We start from the raw sequence: 18,538 nt of genomic DNA on the forward strand, positions 1-18,538 counted from the left end.
CCTCTTCATCTCCATGTTTCTAGCGCTTCGTTTTATCTAGTTTCTGCTTCTATTCACAGGCTTACTTTAATCTCCCTCTCTCTGGGCGCTTCATATGAACATTAGAACATAAGAAATAGGAGCAGGAGTAGGCCATCTGGCCCTTCGAGCCTGCCCCGCCATTCAATAAGATCATGGCTGATCTGTCGTGGCTCAGTTCCACATTCCCGCCGTCTCCCCATAACCCTTAATCCCCTCTCATCAAAAACCCATCAACCCGCGTCTTAAAAATATTTAGCGAGGTAGCCTCCACCACTTCAATGGGCAGAGAATTCCAGAGATTCACCACCCTTTGAGTGAAGAAGTTCTTCCTCAACTCCGTTCTAAACCGCCCCCCCCCTTTATCTTGAGGCTGTGCCCCCTAGTCCTACTGTCCTTTCTGAGCGGGAAGAGTCTCTCCACCTCTATCCTATCCATCCCATTCATCATCTCATACATCTCAATGAGATCTCCCCTCATTCTTCTAAACTCTAACGAGTACAAGCCTAATCTATTCAGCCTGTCCTCATAGCTCAACCCCCTCAACTCCGGCATCAGCCTAGTAAACCTCCTCTGCACTCCCTCCTAGGCCAAAATATCCTTGCGTAGGTACGGCGCCCAAAACTGCACAGAGTACTCCAGCTGCGGCCTCACCAATGCCCTATATAGCCGCAGCAAGACCTCCCTACTTTTATATTCAATCCCCCTCGCTATGAAGGCCAGCATCCCATTCGCCTTCCTGACCACCCGCAAGCTGGGTTTTTGTGACTCATGCACAAGAACCCCGAGGTCCCTCTGCACCGTCGCCTGCTGCAGTTTTTCGCCAAGTAAGTAATAATCCTTCCTACCATTATTCCTACCAAAGTGGACCACCTCGCACTTGCCAACATTAAATTCCATTTGCCAGTTCCTGGCCCATTCGCCCAGCCTATCTAGATCCTTCTGCAGACTCTCCACACCCTCCGCGTAATTTGCCGTTCCACCAATCTTGGTGTCATCAGCAAATTTTGACACCATACACTCGGTTCCCTCCTCCAGATCATCTATATAAATGGTAAATAGCTGAGGCCCCAGCACCGGCCCCTGGGGTACTCCACTTCAACCATGGAAATATTACTTAATAAACCAAGAAAGTAGCAACTTATTTGTGGCATTTCCAAAGACAGTGCTCGTCAGGGCTGACAGCGTCACTTTCTGACCTAAAATACTAACTGAATGGTGGATCACTAAGTAGGTTTGTCTAAGTAGGCTACTGTCATTCAGTATGTATACACTAATGCAACCACTTGTTCTGCTGACTGTGTAGAATTTGGCCTGATTTAGAAATTGCCTGGTCTTGGGGGAATTTGATGGACATTCTAAATGCACAGTATTCCAAGTTGAACACAGATTTCAACAATCCCCATGGTGATTTTTAATTAAGTAGACATCAATATAAGAAAATAAATTCCATCAAGCACAGAAAGCACTCACCAAATTGCACTCCCTATATGTATGCTGTATTTACTGTGATAAGGTAGTCAAAGGAGTATTTATAGGAAATGTATTTTACTGTTCTACTATACAGTACGTGCAATTAATATATTTAGGAAAACTGGTGTTCAACCTGCTTTTGTTGATACATTTGGTAGGAGACCTCATTATGAATGTCTGCCTGAGTTCCAAGAATGATTAGATTTCAGCAAGCAGTGAAGGGGCATATGTGATATGGAGGGACATGTTGGGAATGGGAGAAATGAAGGTGCATGAAGGATACTTGAGAAATATTGGGGGCGGGGGCGGCATAGGTGAGCTCTGGGATTAGTTAGAACATAGAACATTACAGCGCAGAACAGGCCCTTCGGCCCACGATGTTGCGCCGACCAGTTAAAAAACAATGACCCACTAACCTAAACCAATCCCTTTTCGCCCATAAACCTATCCAAGGATCTCTTAAACGCCCCCAAACTAGGCGCATTTACAACTGCAGCAGGCAGGGCATTCCAATCCCTCACCACCCTCTGGGTAAAGAACCTACCCCTGACATCCGTCCTATAACTACCCCCCCCCTTAATTTAAAGCCATGCCCCCTCGTGCTAGATTTCTCCATCAGAGGAAAAAGGCTATCACTGTCCACCCTATCTAAACCTCTAATCATCTTATATGTTTCAATAAGATCCCCTCTTAGCCGCCTTCTTTCTAGCGAAAACAACCCCAAATCCCTCAGCCTCTCCTCATAGGATCTCCCCTCCATACCAGGCAACATCCTGGTAAACCTCCTCTGCACCCTCTCCAAAGCCTCCACATCCTTCCTGTAATGTGGGGACCAGAACTGCACACAGTACTCCAAGTGCGGCCGCACCAGAGTTGTGTACAGTTGCAACATGACGCTGCGACTCCTAAATTCAATCCCCCTACCAATAAACGCCAAGACACCGTATGCCTTCTTAACAACTTTATCTACTTGATTCCCAACTTTCAGGGATCTATGTACACATACACCTAGATCCCTCTGTTCATCCACACTATTCAAAGTCCTCCCGTTAGCCCTATACTCAACACATCTGTTATTCCTACCAAAGTGAATTACCTCACACTTCTCCGCATTAAACTCCATCCGCCACCTCTCGGCCCAGCTCTGCAACCTGTCTAAGTCTTCCTGCAAACTATGACACCCTTCCTCACAATCTACCACACCTCCGACTTTGGTGTCATCAGCAAATTTACTAATCCACCCAACTATACCCTCATCCAGATCATTAATAAAAATTACAAACAGCAGTGGCCCCAAAACAGATCCCTGAGGCACACCACTCGTAACCGAACTCCATGATGAATATTTACCATCAACCACCACCCTCTGTCTCCTATCCGCTAGCCAATTCCTGATCCAATTCCCTAGATCACCCCCAATCCCATACATCTGCATTTTCTGCAGAAGCCTACCATGGTGAACCTTATCAAACGCCTTACTAAAATCCATATATACCACGTCCACTGCCTTACCCCCATCCACCTCTTTGGTCACTTTCTCAAAAAACTCAATAATGTTAGTAAGGCACGACCTACCCGCCACAAAACCATGCTGACTATCTCCAATCAATTTATTACTCTCCAAATAACTATAAATCCTATCCCTAATAATTTTTTCTAAAACCTTGCCCACAGCAGAAGTGAGACTCACCGGTCTATAATTCCCGGGGAAGTCTCTGTTCCCCTTCTTAAACAAAAAGTTGTGTGGTAAGGGGTGAGGATTTCACAACCTGACATCATTGATTGCAGAGGGAATGAAAATTTGTTTGTTGTTTCTATTTCCTTGCAATAACCTTTTGAAGATCATTTTCACTGCCTGTGTATGTATTTACATGACATTCAAGACGTCTGAGGTGGAGAAAAACTTTTGATGTTGATACTATGGGTGCAGTTGATTAAAACTTTCAGAGATTGTATGCTGAGCCATTTTTTTTCAAATGATTTTTTTCAAAGTCTCTACCATTTTGTCAGTTATTTCGAAGTGTTGCCAAACTTGGCAAAGGCTCATTTGACCCCGAATACAGTATATACTGGGAGGGGATATGGAGAATGCATTGGCGGTCATAGAAGCCGCATGTGTGATCTGAAGGAACATTGAAGGGAAATGGGAGTTATGGGGGTGCGTGAAGGGGGCTTGGGAGATATCAGAGGGCATAGGAGGCAAAGTGATTAGATGTGAGGTGAGGGACGAGGGTTTCAGGGCCTGGCGTTCATCATTTCAACATCACCCAGTAGATGGAGGAAGACATTCCTAAATGCTGGCCTTTCTTATGTTCTTTAGCTGCTGCATTGGGCTTGCCTCTGAGGGTGGTGGGCCCAATCACAACCTGTCTTTGTCTGTTCAGAACAAAAATAGAGATCAGTTTATGGAGTTAGGAACTTCCCTGATTTTCAATACCACCTCCTTGATGAAACTCAAAACTCCAAACACAAATACTTTTGTCTGGGCTTAATACAACACTTCTATGAGCAGAAAAGCTGCATATGTTTTTTATTAACCCATTGATACCTTTTGAGAGGCAACTAATTCTTTGGTGGAATTTTCCACCAGTGTTTTTGGAATTGTGATGAGTGGAGGCACTAGATTTGGTGTTTTTTTTAAATTCATTTGTAGGACATGGGCGTTGCTGGTTGGCCAGCATTTATTGCCCATCCCTAGTTGCCCTTCAGAAGATGGTGGCGAGCTGCCTTCTTGAATCGCTACAGTCTATGTTCTGTGGGTTGACCCACAATGTCATTAGGGAGGGAATTCCAGGATTGTGACCCAGCGACTGCAAAGGAACAGTGATATATTTCTGAGGCAGGATGATGAGTGGCTTGGAGGGGAACTTGCAGGTGATCATGTTTCCATGTATCTGCTGCCCCTGTCCTTCTAGATGGAAATGATGTTGGTTTGGAAGGTGATGTCTAAGGATCTTTGGTGTGGTGGCAAAAGTCTGTTTCCCGCCTTTGTTGGTGTTTTTAAAGATGAGTCATTTTACCCCCTGATCTGTATTGGGAACCACATTTGCATCTCAAGAATGCTCATTAAATAGAATATAAATAATCTAATATTATAGATAGTCTAAGTGAGTGGGCGAGGGTCTGGCAGATGGAGTACAATGTTGGTAAATGTGAGGTCAACCATTTTGGTAGGAATAGCAGCAGAATAGACTATTATTTAAATGGTAAAAAATTGCAGCATACTGCTGTACAGAGGGACCTGGGTGTCCTTGTGCAAGAATCACAGGGAGTTGGTTTGTGGGTGCAGCAGGTAATTAAGAAGGCAAATGGAATTTTGTCTTTCATTGCTAGAGGGATGGCGTTTAAAAACGAGATTATCTTGCAGCTGTATAAAGGTGCTGGTGAGGCTATACCTGGAGCACCGTGCGCAGTTTTGGTCTCCTTACTTGAGAAAGAATATACTGGCACTTGAGGGGGTGCAGAGGGATTCACTAGGTTGATTCCGGAGTTGAGAGAGAGACTTATGAGGAGAGACTGAGTAAACTGGGCTATATTCATTGGAATTCAGAAGAATGAGGGGAGATCTTATAGAAACATGTAAGATTATAAAGGGAAAAGATAAGATTGAAGCAGAGAAGTTGTTTCCACTGGCAGGTGAAACTAGAATTAGGGGGCTTAGCCTCAAAATAAGGGGAAGCAGATTAAGGACTAAGTTGAGAAGAGTTGTGAATCTGTGGAATTCCCTCCCCAGTGAAGTAGTTGAGGCTATCTCATTGAATGTTTTTAAGGCAAGGATAGATAAATTTTTGTACAGTAAAGGAATTATGGGTTATGGTGAGTGGGCAGGGAAGTGGAGCTGAGTCCACAAAAATATCAGCCATGATCTTATTGAATGGCAGAGCAGGCTCGAGGGGCCAGATGGCCTACTCCTGCTCCTAGTTCTTATGGTCAATTTACTGAGATTATATCCCCCTCCAAATTAAGTGTCCTACCAGCTGAATGGCTAAAGTTCCTGTCTGTATATAAATGGAGTACACTTGGCAAGCTTCTGCTCACCACTGATATTGAGATCAGTAGACTTGCTTTTGTTTATCTTTAAGAGTGTTGCTGCAAGATATTGGGTGCCTGCGTCTTAAGCTGCACCAAAGCTGGGCATAGAAGGCAAGACTCAGGGGTCAGTGCTGGGACCACAACTTTTCATCATATACATTAACGATTTGGAGGAAGGAATTGAAGGCACTATTGCTAAGTTTGCAGATGTTGCAAAGATGTGTAGAGAGACAGTGGATTGAACCAGGGCAGGACTTACTCAGTTAATGGTAGGGTGTTGGGGAGAATTGTAGAACAAAGAAATCTAGGGGTACATGTTCATAGCTCCTTGAAAGTGGAGTCACAGGTGGACAGAATGGTGAAGAAGGCATTCAACATGCTTGGTTTCATTGGTCAGAACATTGAATACAGGAGTTGGGACGTCTTGTTGAAGTTGCACAAGACATTGGTAAGGCCACACTTGGAATACTGTGTGCAATTCTGGTCACCCTATTATAGAAAGGATATTAGTAAATTAGAAAGAGTGCAGAAAAAGATTACTAGGATGCGAAGGCCTTGGCGGGTAAGGTTAAGGAGAACCCCAAGGCTTTCTACAAATATGTGAAGAGTAAAAGGGCGAGATGTGAAGGAATAGGACCTATAAAAGGTTAACGGGGCAAAATCTGTGTGGAACCAGAAGAAATGGCAGAGGTGCTTAATGAATACTTTGCCTCGGTATTCATGGTGGAAAATGATCTGGGAGGTTGTACTGCAGGTTTGCAGCGGACTGAAAAGATTGAGTATGTGGACTTTAAGAAAGAGGATGTCCTGGAAGTTTTAAATTGCATCAAGATAGATAAATTGCCGGGACCGGATGGGATGTACCCCAGGTTACTGTGGGAGGTGAGGGAAGAGATTGCTGAGCCTCTGGCGATGATTTTTGCGTCATCGATGGAGACGGGAGAGGTTCTGGAGGATTGTGGATGTGGTTCCTATATTCAAGAAAGGGAACAGGGATAGCTCAGGAAATTACCGACCGGTGAGTCTAACCTCAGTGATTGGTAAGTTGATGGAGAGGATCCTGAGAGACAGGATTTATGAACATTTAAACAAGTTTAGTATGATCAAAAGTAGTCAGCACGGCTTTGTGAAAGGCAGGTTGAGTTCTTTGAAAATGTGACTAAACACATTGACGAAGGAAGAGTGGTGGATGTGGTTTATATGGACTTCAGCAAGGCGCTCAGTAAGGTCCCCCATGCAAGACTTCTTGGGAAAGTGAGAGGGCATGAGATCCAAGGGGCTGTTGCCTTGTGGATCCAGAACTGGTTTGCCTGCAGGATGTGGGTATGCCGGCGTTGGACTGGCGTAAACACAGTAAAAAGTCTGACAACACCAGGTTTTAGTCCAACCAAAACCTGGTGTTGCCTGCAGGAGGCAGAGCGGTTGTGGATGGGTCTTTTTCTACACTGAGTCGGTGACCAGTGGAGTGCCCCAGGGATCTGTTCTAGGACCCTTGCTGTTTGTCATTTTCATAAATGACCTGGATGAGGAAGTGGAGGGACGGGTTGGTAAGTTTGCCGACGACACGAAGGTTGGTGGTGTTGTGGATAGTCTGGAGGGATGTCAGAAGTTGCAGCGAGACATAGATAGGATGCAAGACTGGGAGCAGAAGTGGCAGATGGACTTCAACGCGGATAAATGTGTAGTGGTCCATTTTGGCAGGTCCAAATGGGATGAAGGAGTATAATATCAAGGGTGGGAGTCTTAGCAGTGTAGAGGAGCAGAAGGACCTTGGGGTCTGGGTCCATAGGACTCTCAAATCGGCCTCGCAGGTGGAGGATGTGGTCAAGAAGGTGTATGATGTACTAGCCTTCATTAATTGAGGGATTGAGTTTAGGAGTTGGGAGATAATGCTGCAACTTTATAAGACCCTTGTCAGACCCCACTTGGAGTACTGTGCACGGTTCTGGTCGCCTCACTACAAGAAGGATGTGGAAGCTATTGAAAGGGTGCAGAGGAGATTTACAAGGATGTTGCCTGGATTGGGTGGCATGCTTTATGAGGATCGGTTGAGGGAGTTAGGTCTTTTCTCCCTGGAGAGACGAAGGTTGAGAGGCGACCTGATAGAGGTTTATAAGATGTTGAGAGGTATAGATAGGGTGGATTCTTGGAGGTTATTTCCCAGGGCTGAAATGGTCGCTACAAGAGGACACAGGTTTAAGGTGCTGGGGAGTAGGTACAGGGGAGATGTCCATTCGGTGGTGAGTGAGTGGAATTGGCTGCTGTTGGTTGTGGTGGAGGTGAACTCGTTGGCGTCTTTTAAGAGACTTCTGGGTGAGTACATGAGATTTAATGGTATTGAGAGTTATAGATAGGCCTGGTAGGTATGGATATGATCGGTGCAACTTTTGAGCCGAAGGGCCTGTTTGTGCTGTAGTGTTCTATGTTCTATGTACTAGGACTTGATGGTTTGAGTTATAAGGAGAGGATGGATAGGTTGGGACTTCTTTCTGTGGAGCATAGGAGGGTGAGGAGTGATCTTACAGAGGCCTATAAAATAAAGGGGGGCATAGATCAGTTAAATAGTCAATATCTTTTCCCAAAGATAGGGGAGTCTAAAGCTAGAGGGCATAGATTTAAAGTGAGAGGGGAGAGATATAAAAGGATCAGAGGGGCAATTTTTTTCTGTCACAGGGTGGTAAGTTTTTGGAACAAGCTGCCAGAAGTAGTAGTCGAGGTGAGTACAATTTTGTCTTTTAAAAAGCATTTAGACAGTTAAATGGGTAAGATGGGTATAGATGGATATGGGCCAAATGTGGGCAATTGGGACTAGCTTAGGGGCTTGAAAAAAAGGTGCGGGATGGGCAAGTTGGGCTGAAGGGCCTGTTTCCATGCTGTAAACCTCTATGACTGATCTAACAATGATGCAGTTCAAAAAAACAAGCTAGAAAAAAATCAAAGTGCACCCTGTGAATGTTCTGCTCAAACCAGGGAAAGCACCAGTCTGCTGAGTGCTGGACTTGAAGGTCTAATGCTCATTGAATAAACTTGGCTTCTTTACTGATGACTACCCATTAAGTTTAGGTGCTGCAATACATACGGTCTTAATTGGTATCTGATCCTCACAAAAGCAAGTCAAATTGGATGCAGGTTCCAAGAATCAGTAGCCGTGTCTACTGCGCAGAGGCAGCATGGGCCCTACATCCCTCTACGTTCCCAGTGTGCTGGTTGCAACATTCAAGGCACAGTGTTTGTAGTCATGATATAAGTGTAAGAATTGGCACTTATTCTCAAGGCCACTAGAGAACAGCCAACACACAGCTGACTGTGGATCCTAGGACTTGGATCTTTTGACTCTAAGACCTTCATTGTGAGCATGCAGTCATGTTTGAGGGGAAAGCTCTCAGCCACCTGTTGTCCACCAGGATGATATTTTGCAATGGTTGACCTTGGAATGCAATGTGCAGACTGATGGAATGTCAGAGGCTAGAGACTGAATTCCTGTCTTGTATACAGAAGCAGACCATTCAGCAGAAATTACCACTGATTGCTCAATCGTATCCTCCTTGTGTCCATTCACAGATACAAGGAGGAGTGGAGAATTCATGCTGCTGGCAATGCTGCCTTGTTGATAGTTTTAATTAGACTGGGAAGAAGCAGGGTCCATCGCCAATCCGCACAGATCAGCAAAGACCATCACCTTGAGGAACAAGAGTCAGTGGGGTCTTAGATGCTGACACAGAGTGGCAAAATCCAGAGAAACATTTGGCTTGTCCAAGGGTCTATTGAAGACAGAATTCATACAAGGATTTGAGCCAAATACAGTGCCACAGGCACCTTTTGCTTGTGTAAGGATGTGGTAGCTCATACTTGCCACATTGTTTGAGGAATTCATACCATATGGACTTGGAGGCATCCAGTGTTGGTCGCTTTGAAGATTATTACCTCAGTGAATGCTTTTGTCTGCAGATACTTCCAGGAATCCATTCAGGACTTTTGCAGAATCTCACAATTCGCAAGGCAAAATGCATAGGGGTGTTGAGTGATGCTGAATTTAGTAAAGTTCACCATGACATGCAATTCCACATGGATAAAGCAAGACAGGTTTTCAGATCTGTGCACTGCGCTCTCAGGCTTCCCACAAGTTTGGGGCTCTATTGACTGCACATATGTGGCCTTGAAGCTCTCTGGCAGCAGCCTGTGAGCTTGTGCTCAGTACCCAAAGAGCTCACATGACTTCTAAGTGCCAGTGATATCTGAGGGACCTCAGTGCTTAGAAGGCTGCTGTTCAGTGATGAAACATACTGTTTAAAGACATGACTAATAATGCCTGTTCATCTGCCCAGCGTGATATGGTGGCATAACGGTTAGCATTGCTGCCTCACAGTGCCAGGGATCCAGGTTCAATTCCTGCTTGAGTCACTGTCTATGTGGAGTTTGCACATTTTCCCCGTGTCTGCATGAGTTTCCTCCAGTTACTCTGGTTTCCTCCTAGAATCCAGAATTGTACGGGTTAGGTGGATTGGTCATGTTAAATTGTCCCTTGGTGTTGGGGGACTAGCTAGGGTAAATTCATAATGTTGCAGGGATGGAGACGGGGTAAGGTTGTGGTTGGTGCTCATTCAATGGGCTGAACGGCTGCCTCCTGCACTGTAAAATTCTACGGATCGTCAACAAAGTGCGTCTGAGAAGAGATATAATGCTGCACATTCAGCTGGAAGGTCCTTAGTACAGCAGGCTATTGGATTCTTCAAGATACATTTTTAATGTTTGGACTGGACAGACATGGCTCTCTAATACTCACCATAGAGTGTCCCATATCATGGTTGTTTGCTGTGTTCTGCACAACCTTAACCTGCAAAGGGAAAATGTGTTTCCAGAGGGATTCATTGAGGAGTTGGATGTCGTTCTGGATGAGGAGGCTTGGAAGGGGTTAAATCTGAAGAGGGTTACGATTCAGACGAACCAGCTGAGGATGCCATTGCACAGACATCACGTGTCAGACACGCCTCTGACAACCTCATAGCTACAAGATTTCAAGAGGGATAAGATGAAGACAAGTTTTCACAATCAGAGTTCTCTTCAAGCTTTGAAGCAGGAGACACAACATAACCTCAACTGTTATCTTCAAAATCTAGTGAGGGGCCATCAGTCTCGCAGTCAACACTGAGGAGGCATAAGTCACCTTCATCCCTATTGATTGGCTTCATCCTTGGGTATATGTGCCACTATGGAATGTGATAAACACTCCAATTGCACACCTCCTGGAGCAATTACACTAGTGCAGTCCTTTCAAAAAGTCAGTGGTCATGGCAGCTGTCAAATGGCAGAAATGCCATTGCATGCATGAATGTACTTCTGCTAATATAACAACTTAGCAAGACAGCATTAACAGGAATACATTTGTCAACATTTAGTTAGTGTGTGACTGTTTCAAGAGAGAGCAACGTACAGACACCATCTCTCCAAATGCTAGCTCTCCAGCATGAATAGTGCTGAAGTCTCAACTTGACACTGAGCCCCAGTATGCCTGTGGACATCAGGATGCAACAACCTGTTAAAATACAGCATGCACCCACTGCTGAGAGTTATTTTAGCTTTGTCTTCGTGGAGAGTGACTCAGCAGGACTATTGTTTGATTATTGATAAACACTAATGAACTACCATTCATTTGAAGCCTTCCAAGTCCTGCATTGCCTTGGCATTTGAGAGAGATGTCACCCAGTCAATATTTACACAGCAGTCAAGGGCAACTTCTCCCTTCATAGATCTTGCTGAGCACTCAGGAAATGTGCTGGACCATCACTTTCAGAGCATAACAGTCCTTAACATTTGTTCTCCTAATATTAGTGGTTTCCAGTGCAGAGGTCTCAGCTGATAAATGTACCAGATTTACCATCCATCGGAATGTCTCTAGTCTTGGTGATCAACACCAATGGAACTAATAAACTTACCAGCACAGCCATGATGGGTCCTTTTGGTGGTACAGGATTCTGTGGTTCTGATACCTTGGGGTTATAACTATTTACATAAACTGCATATCCACATTAGTGGCACTAGGGTGTGCAATACCCATACAGAAGCAGTTAATCTGTCATTGATTCCAGTATCTGAAGAAGGCTCCCAATTTTATCAGTGTAATATTCACATTTTTAACTGAACAATGTCAATGCAATGCCTGTTAGTGCAAGATTAGGGGTAACTTTCGTCTGTGACTTACACTTCTTAGAAACAGGATTGAGATTATAATTTTTTATTTGGACTAATTTTAGGCATTGGGGAGCCAAGTGTTTCATCTGTTTATTTAGACCTGGATTCGAACAGAGATGTCTCAGAAACGAGCAGAGATGTTACTTACATTTTGTGTTTGCAATCTGTGCTTTTGTTGACGTTTTTATAGGTCAGAGCTTCATTTTATGCATTATAATAATTGACGATGATTATCTATGATGAATACTTAAAAATGTGTTTGTGAAAATTTGGTAAACTGTTTGTATTGAACTAGCATATTGTGTTGGAGAAGTTAACAAACACTTATTGCTCTGGTACATCACCAATATTTACTCTGCTTGGAAGGACTTTAGAGAGTAGGTTTACTCCAAAATCAGTGCATTTCTGACCAGGTGAATTATATAACTTTAGTTTGTTGGCATTTGAAATCTGATGTATATTTCACTGTTTGGATTCAATGGCAGTAGAAAGAAGCATTCAGTACATTGCGAAATTTGCCAGCTGTACTTAGAAAATATGTGGCTATTCCAGATCACAACAGAAAGCCTCAGTTCACTTGGGTTCTTTTTACTTTCCTCTACAGTTAATATTAAAAGCCATAAGTAATCTTGTTGTCATGGCATGTTAATAAAACTGTAGTTTTGTGGGTAGGTATAAGATTTTGTGCCAAAGTCAGTTAAAGAGTACAAATTCCTGACCTTGTTCACTTGGCTGACCTCTTTCACGTAATAGAATCCACTGATGGCTGTTTTTCTTCCTGAACAGATTTTCAACGCAGAGACATTGACTTCAAGACACAGCGAAAATGTCAGGCTCCACCAGGGAACATGTGCCCTTTGCACGACGCAGGAATCCTCACCTTCGCTACACCCTGAGCCCTGAAAACTTGCAAAGCCTGGCTTCTCAGAATGGCAGGTCGGAGAGCTTGAATTTCCACAGAGCAAACAGTGACACAGATTTGGTGACTTCGGACAGTCGTTCCAGTCTGACAGCTAGTATGTACGAATACACACTTGGGCAAGCGCAGAATCTGATTATCTACTGGGATATTAAAGAAGAGGTGGACCCCACAGACTGGATTGGACTCTATCAAATAGGTAAGCAATGTGTTAGCATTAATTTTCCTTTCATAGATCATTTAGAAAAGTGTTACATTCAGCTGGAAAGATTGGCACACTTGGGATCTATTCAGTCTTTACAGTCTTTCATGAATTTCTGGATTTTCCATGAGCAGTTTTAGAATGTATTTAACAAAATGAAAACTATAGTGGCAGAACATGCTGGGGCTCTGACATGCCATCATATAGAGGGGATGGAGATACTTGCAAGCACAGTCCCAACTGTGCTGTCATAGATGTGAAGCTGGACACTTCCTTAAAGAGAAAATAGGAAGGAAAATTAGATGATCAGCCATCCAAACTACAGGCATGGTTGAAAAAAATCCCACCCAAAGTCAATTGACCTTTGGCTGGTCTGTCAAATGTTCCATTCCACTTGTGCTGATTTGCAGGAATTGGAAAATCCCAGCCTATACATTGGCACTACCAATAAATATGGAGGAATTTCTGGTGGATTCCTGGAGGATTCTTAAAAAAGGAAAATGAATTTTTTAAAAATGTGGCTAAATACAATTCTAATTCTCTAACTTAAAAACAAAACCCTTTAACATTTTTGATATTTCTGCAAAAAACCTATGCCTATTAGCAGGACATCACTCAGTCCATCCAAGAATGCTTGTAAAACCTTTGAAGACACCCAGTAAAGGAAGGTACACCTTGTGCTGATACCTATGGGTTTGTTGATATTGCTGCCTTTATTTTGTGTACATTTAATAAAATAATACTTCTCTGAAGGCTTAGGGAGTTTAATCAGTGAGTGACTGAGCCATATAACTGAAGGAGGAACCAGATTGTGGCACTCTGTTAAGCCTGTGTGACTGGGTTAGGGAGGTTGATGCATCTAATTGATATCCAGAGATTTGTGCTCGAACTACAGATGTAGACATCTTTGATGAGAACAAAATTGGGCATAGTTGTGATACCCCAGCAGTTCAACAGTCTACTGACACTTACTGTTGAAGATCATGCTTGAATAATATCAACTTGGGTGAGATGGCACAGACTATATATATATAGTACAGCAATATTGAATTAAGAGAGAGAGAAAAAAATGGTAATTGAAAGAAAACACAATTTCTGATCCACCTTTTTAGGATCCTAATTCCATACTAAAAGAACAACATATAGCGCCCATAACATATTAAACCTCAAAACACAATTCATAGGTGCTGTAAAAAACAAAATATAACACTGAGCCACATATGGAAATATTAAGTCAGATGATCAAAAGTTTGGCCAGTAGTGGTAGGTTTAAAGGAGAGTCTTGAAGGGAGAAAATGAATTGAGGAGGTTGAGAGGTGCAGCAAGGGAATATAGAGCTGAGGAAGCTGAAGGCATGGCCACCAATGTTGGAGCGAATAAAATTGGGAATGCTGAAGTGGTCAGAAATAGAATACAGAAATCTTGGAATGTTGTAAGGTTGAAGGAAATAAGAGGAAAGGAGCGGTGTGCCTTGAAGTGATTTGAAAACAAGGGTGAGAATTTTAAAATTAAGATGTTGCTTGACCTGGGGCCAATTTAAGTCAGCAAGCACAGAGATGAGAGATGAACAAGACTTGCTGCAGGTTAAGACACAGATTTTAGGATAGCACAATGGTTAGCACAATGGTTAGCACTGCTGCCTCACAGTGGCAGGGACCCTAGTTCAATTCCAGCCTTGGGTCACTGTCTGTGTGGAGTTTGCTCATTTTCCCTGTGTCTGTGTGGGTTTCCTCCCGGTGCTCCCATTTCCTCCCACAATCCAAAGATGTGTGGGTTAGGTTGATTGGCCATGCTAAATTGACCCGAAATGTCACAGGCATTAGCAGCGTAAATATGTGGGGTTACAGGAATAGGGCCTGGGTGGGATTGTGGTTGGTGTAGACTCGATGGGTCGAATGGTCTTCCTTCTGCACTGTAAGAATTCTAAAGTTCACGGAATGTAGTATGTGGGAGGCCAGCTGAGAGTACGTTGAAATAGACATGTCTTGAGGTAATAAAGGCAAATTGAGGGTTTCAGAAGCAAAGGAACTGAGACAGGGCTGAAGTTGGGCAATATCACAGGACATGGAAATAGATGGTTTTAGCGATGGTACAAATATATTGTTGGAAGCTGCGAACAGACTGGTTTAATCTCAGACTGTTGCCCAGGAGAAGGATGGAGCAGTTAGCTAGGGAATAGAGTTTGGAGTGGGGACTGAAAATAATGGCTTCAGCCTTCTCAATGTTTAATTGGAGAAAATGTGTCTGCGTGGGTTTCCTCTGTGTCTGCATGGGTTTTCTCTGAGTGCTCTAGTTTCCTCTCACAATCCAAAGATGTGCAGGTTATGTTGATTGGCCATGTTAAGTTGCCCTTTAGTGTCAAGGGGCACTAGCAGGGTAAACACATGTGGATATGACTTGGGTGGGATTGTTGTCAGTGCAGGCTCAATGGGCTGAATGGCCTGCTTCTGCACTGTAGGGATTCTATGTAATTTCAGCCTATCCATCACTGTATTCAGTGATAATTTGACAGCAGCTAAGAGATGTGGTGAGGTAAAGCTAGTCAGGGCCCATGTGATTATGGCTGATGTGCTTTTGGATGAAGTCAGTGAGAGGCAGCAGGTACTTGAGAAATAGGAAAGGCCCTAGGGTTGATTCCTGGGAGATGCCAGAGTTAATGATATGATTGGGGGTCAAGAAGCAGAGCTATTACAAGTCATACTCTGACTATGACTAGATATGGACTTTGTGGAATGGAGCTAAATGAGAACAGGCTCGTCCAGCTGGATGCCAGTGCAGTGCATTGGATGAGTGCATCAAAGGCTGTGGATTGGTCAGGTAGAATGAGGAGGGATAGTTCACCTTTGTCACAGTCACATAGGATACGTCAAGATAAAATGCCACTTATGTGCTCTTTTTCCAAGTCTTTTTCAAATATGTTGTATAATGAATTGAAAGAAGGTATGTAAAACCGTTACAGGATGATGACTGACCTTCTGTTTGTGATTCTGTGGCATATTCCCAGACTTGATCAAAACTAATTGATGTCGGTTACTTTGTTTATACTATCAACTCTATTGCACAATATAATTGTATCACTAACTGAATGTAGGTAATGTACTCAATAATTACTTAGTTTGACCAAACCATAGTTTGGCATGCTAACTACGAGCTTTTACACAGTGCCTTTGCAGTTGAAGTATTTTTTTCAGTATCTCTCTGTTTTCCCCTTTTTTTTCCTGCTGTTTCTTGCTTGCCTTCTGCATTTTTCCTTCTCCTTATCCCCTCTTCCCTTCTTCCCTCTTACTTCATCTCCCCTTCCTTTCCCTCTCCCCACCTTTTCCCTTCCTCTACCTCTGCCATCCCTCGTCCATTCTCTCTCTCCCCCTATCCTTGGATAAATACCTTTGTACACTATAGATGGCCACACTAATATCATTTGTAAATAAAGGTTTTAGGCAGTAGTCAGTTTACGGATTACTTGGATCGTGGTGTTAAAAGTGTCCAGCTGAACTGAGTAGATTTTGAGAACCAGAAGTGGTGAAAAATAGCAGAGAATAATTAAAAGTTTAGTCTGAAACTTTGTACGGGACATCAGCAGCTGGATGAGTCATTCTGGCTTTGAATATTCCAGCACCTGCTCCTCTAGAAATGAAGGGAAATTTGAGAAGGAATTGACAATTCTTCCAGTTTCAATAGCAAAACTGAGAGATTGCCACAGAGTTGAACAAAAAGCCCTGAAACAAACACTTTATTAGCAGTAATGAGGAAGGAGTGCTTCAGGGCGCATTGCACCCTAGACCTCAGTGAAGCAAGACTTGGAAAGTTCTGGAGGCCATGAAGACCCATTTTGAATCCTTTACCAGTGGTATTTATGAACGCTGTATGTTTAACACTAGTTTTCAGGAAGAGAAGAAGAATATTAATCAGAATTTAACTGCACTAAAACATCTCGCTCAGACTTGGCCAATTTTTTCACTCCAGGGGCCACATTTAATTTAATTTGATTTGTTATTGTCACCTGTATAAGTATACAGTGAAAAGTATTGTTTCTTGCGCGCTATACAGACAAAGCATACCATTCATAAAGAAGGAAATGAGAGAGTGCAGAATGTGGTGTTACAGTCATAGCTAGGGTGTAGAGAAAGATTGACTTAGTATGAGGTAGGTCCATTCAAAAGTTTGGCAGCAGGGGAAAAAGCTGTTCTTGAGTTGATTGGTATGTGACCTCAGACGTTTGTATCTTTTTCCCGAAGGAAGAAGATGGAAGGGAGTATGTCCGTGGTGTGTGGGGTTCTTGATTATGCTGGCTGCTTTGCAGAGGCAGCAAGAAGTGTAGATAGAGGCGATGGATGGGAGACTGGTTCGCATGATGGACTGGGCTTCGTTCATGACACTTTGTAGTTTCCTGCAGTCTTGGACAGAGAAGGAGCCATACCAAGCTGTGATACAACAAGAAAGAATGATTTCTGTGGAGCATCTGTAAAAGCTGGAAAGAGTCATAGTGGACAGGCCAAATTTCTTTGGCCCCCTGAGAAAGTAGATGTGTTGGTGGGCTTCGTTAACTAAAGCATTGGCATGGAAGGAACAGGACAGGTTGTGATGATCTAGACATCTAGAAACTCTTGACTATTTCCACTTCATCCCTGTTGATGTAGATAGGAGCACGTCCTTTAATACGCTTCCTTAAGTCGATGATTATCTGCTTCATTTTGCTGACGTTGAAGGAGAGATTATTATACTCCTACTTGTTCACCAGATTCCCTATCTCTTTCCTGTACTCGGTCTTATCATTGTTTGAGATCTGACCCACTGTGCAAACTTGAAAATCAAGTTGGAGGGGAATTTGGCCACACAGTCATAGATGTATAAGGATTATAGTAAGGGGCTGAGGACACAGCCTTGTGGGGCACCAGTGTTGAAGATGTTCATGAGGAGATGGTGTTACCTATCCTTACTGACTGCGATTTGTGGGTTAGGAAGTCTTGGATCCAGTCACAGAGGGAGGACCTGAGCCCCAAGTCGTGGAGTTTCATAGGAATAACAGTGCTGAAGGCTAGTCAATAAATAGGAGTCTGATCTGAGTGTCTTTGTTGTCTAGGTATTCCAGCATTGAGTGTAGGGCAGGGAAATGGCCTCTGCTGTGGACCTGTTGCAGCGATAGGCGAACTGCAGTCTGGGAGGTTGGGATTGATTTGTGCCTTGACTAACCTTTCAGCCTGGTTTTTCTTTGGTACAGGGATTATGGTCATCCTCTTGAAGCAGATAGGGACCTTAGACTGGTATAAAGAAAGGTTAAAGATGTTTGCGAATACCCCCGCCAGTTGGTCCATGCAGGATCTGAGTACTCGTCTCAGTATCCCATCTGGGCCAGTTGCTTTCTGTGGATTGACTGTCGAGAAGGCTGCTCCCAAAGATATGGGTAAACCAGCCTGCGCTTGGATGATCAGACTTGCAACATTTTTTGAAATTATGTCCATTAAGTCTTCAGTGGCTGCATCCAGCAATGTGGTGGGCTGTATCAAAGAGCCTCAGCCTAGCTGAATTGAGAATTTGGGACGCTGAAAGCTGATATTTTCAGAGATTGGATTATGTTAGGAACAAGCACGCTTCCCAAGAGGAGAAACTCTCAAGAAAGCTATCATCATGTGTAGAACTCTGAGGTGGCTAATCATCAGCTGCAGAGTATTAATAGGATAACCAGTGAGGATTTACACTATGGTAAG

At 43.5% G+C, this 18,538-nt stretch overlaps 1 protein-coding gene across 3 annotated transcripts in view; it reads left to right on the top strand.

Annotated features, from left to right (window-relative positions):
* hecw2b (HECT, C2 and WW domain containing E3 ubiquitin protein ligase 2b) overlaps positions 1–18,538 on the top strand; it is a 366,692-nt gene that overhangs the window by 124,061 nt on the left and 224,093 nt on the right. For 2 of the 3 annotated variants that reach the window (XM_080198794.1, XM_080198796.1), the window contains exon 2: positions 12,499–12,830. In XM_080198794.1, the coding sequence (XP_080054920.1) occupies positions 12,539–12,830 (292 nt within the window). In that variant the 5' untranslated portion in view covers positions 12,499–12,538. Of the gene's footprint in view, positions 1–12,474; positions 12,831–18,538 lie in introns of those variants that run through there. The other variant, XM_080198795.1, reaches the window with a different exon arrangement.

Source organism: Carcharhinus amblyrhynchos, chromosome 11, assembly GCF_965287045.1.
Source record: "Carcharhinus amblyrhynchos chromosome 11, sCarAmb.v2.hapA, whole genome shotgun sequence".
In the NCBI taxonomy this organism is placed as follows: domain Eukaryota; kingdom Metazoa; phylum Chordata; class Chondrichthyes; order Carcharhiniformes; family Carcharhinidae; genus Carcharhinus; species Carcharhinus amblyrhynchos.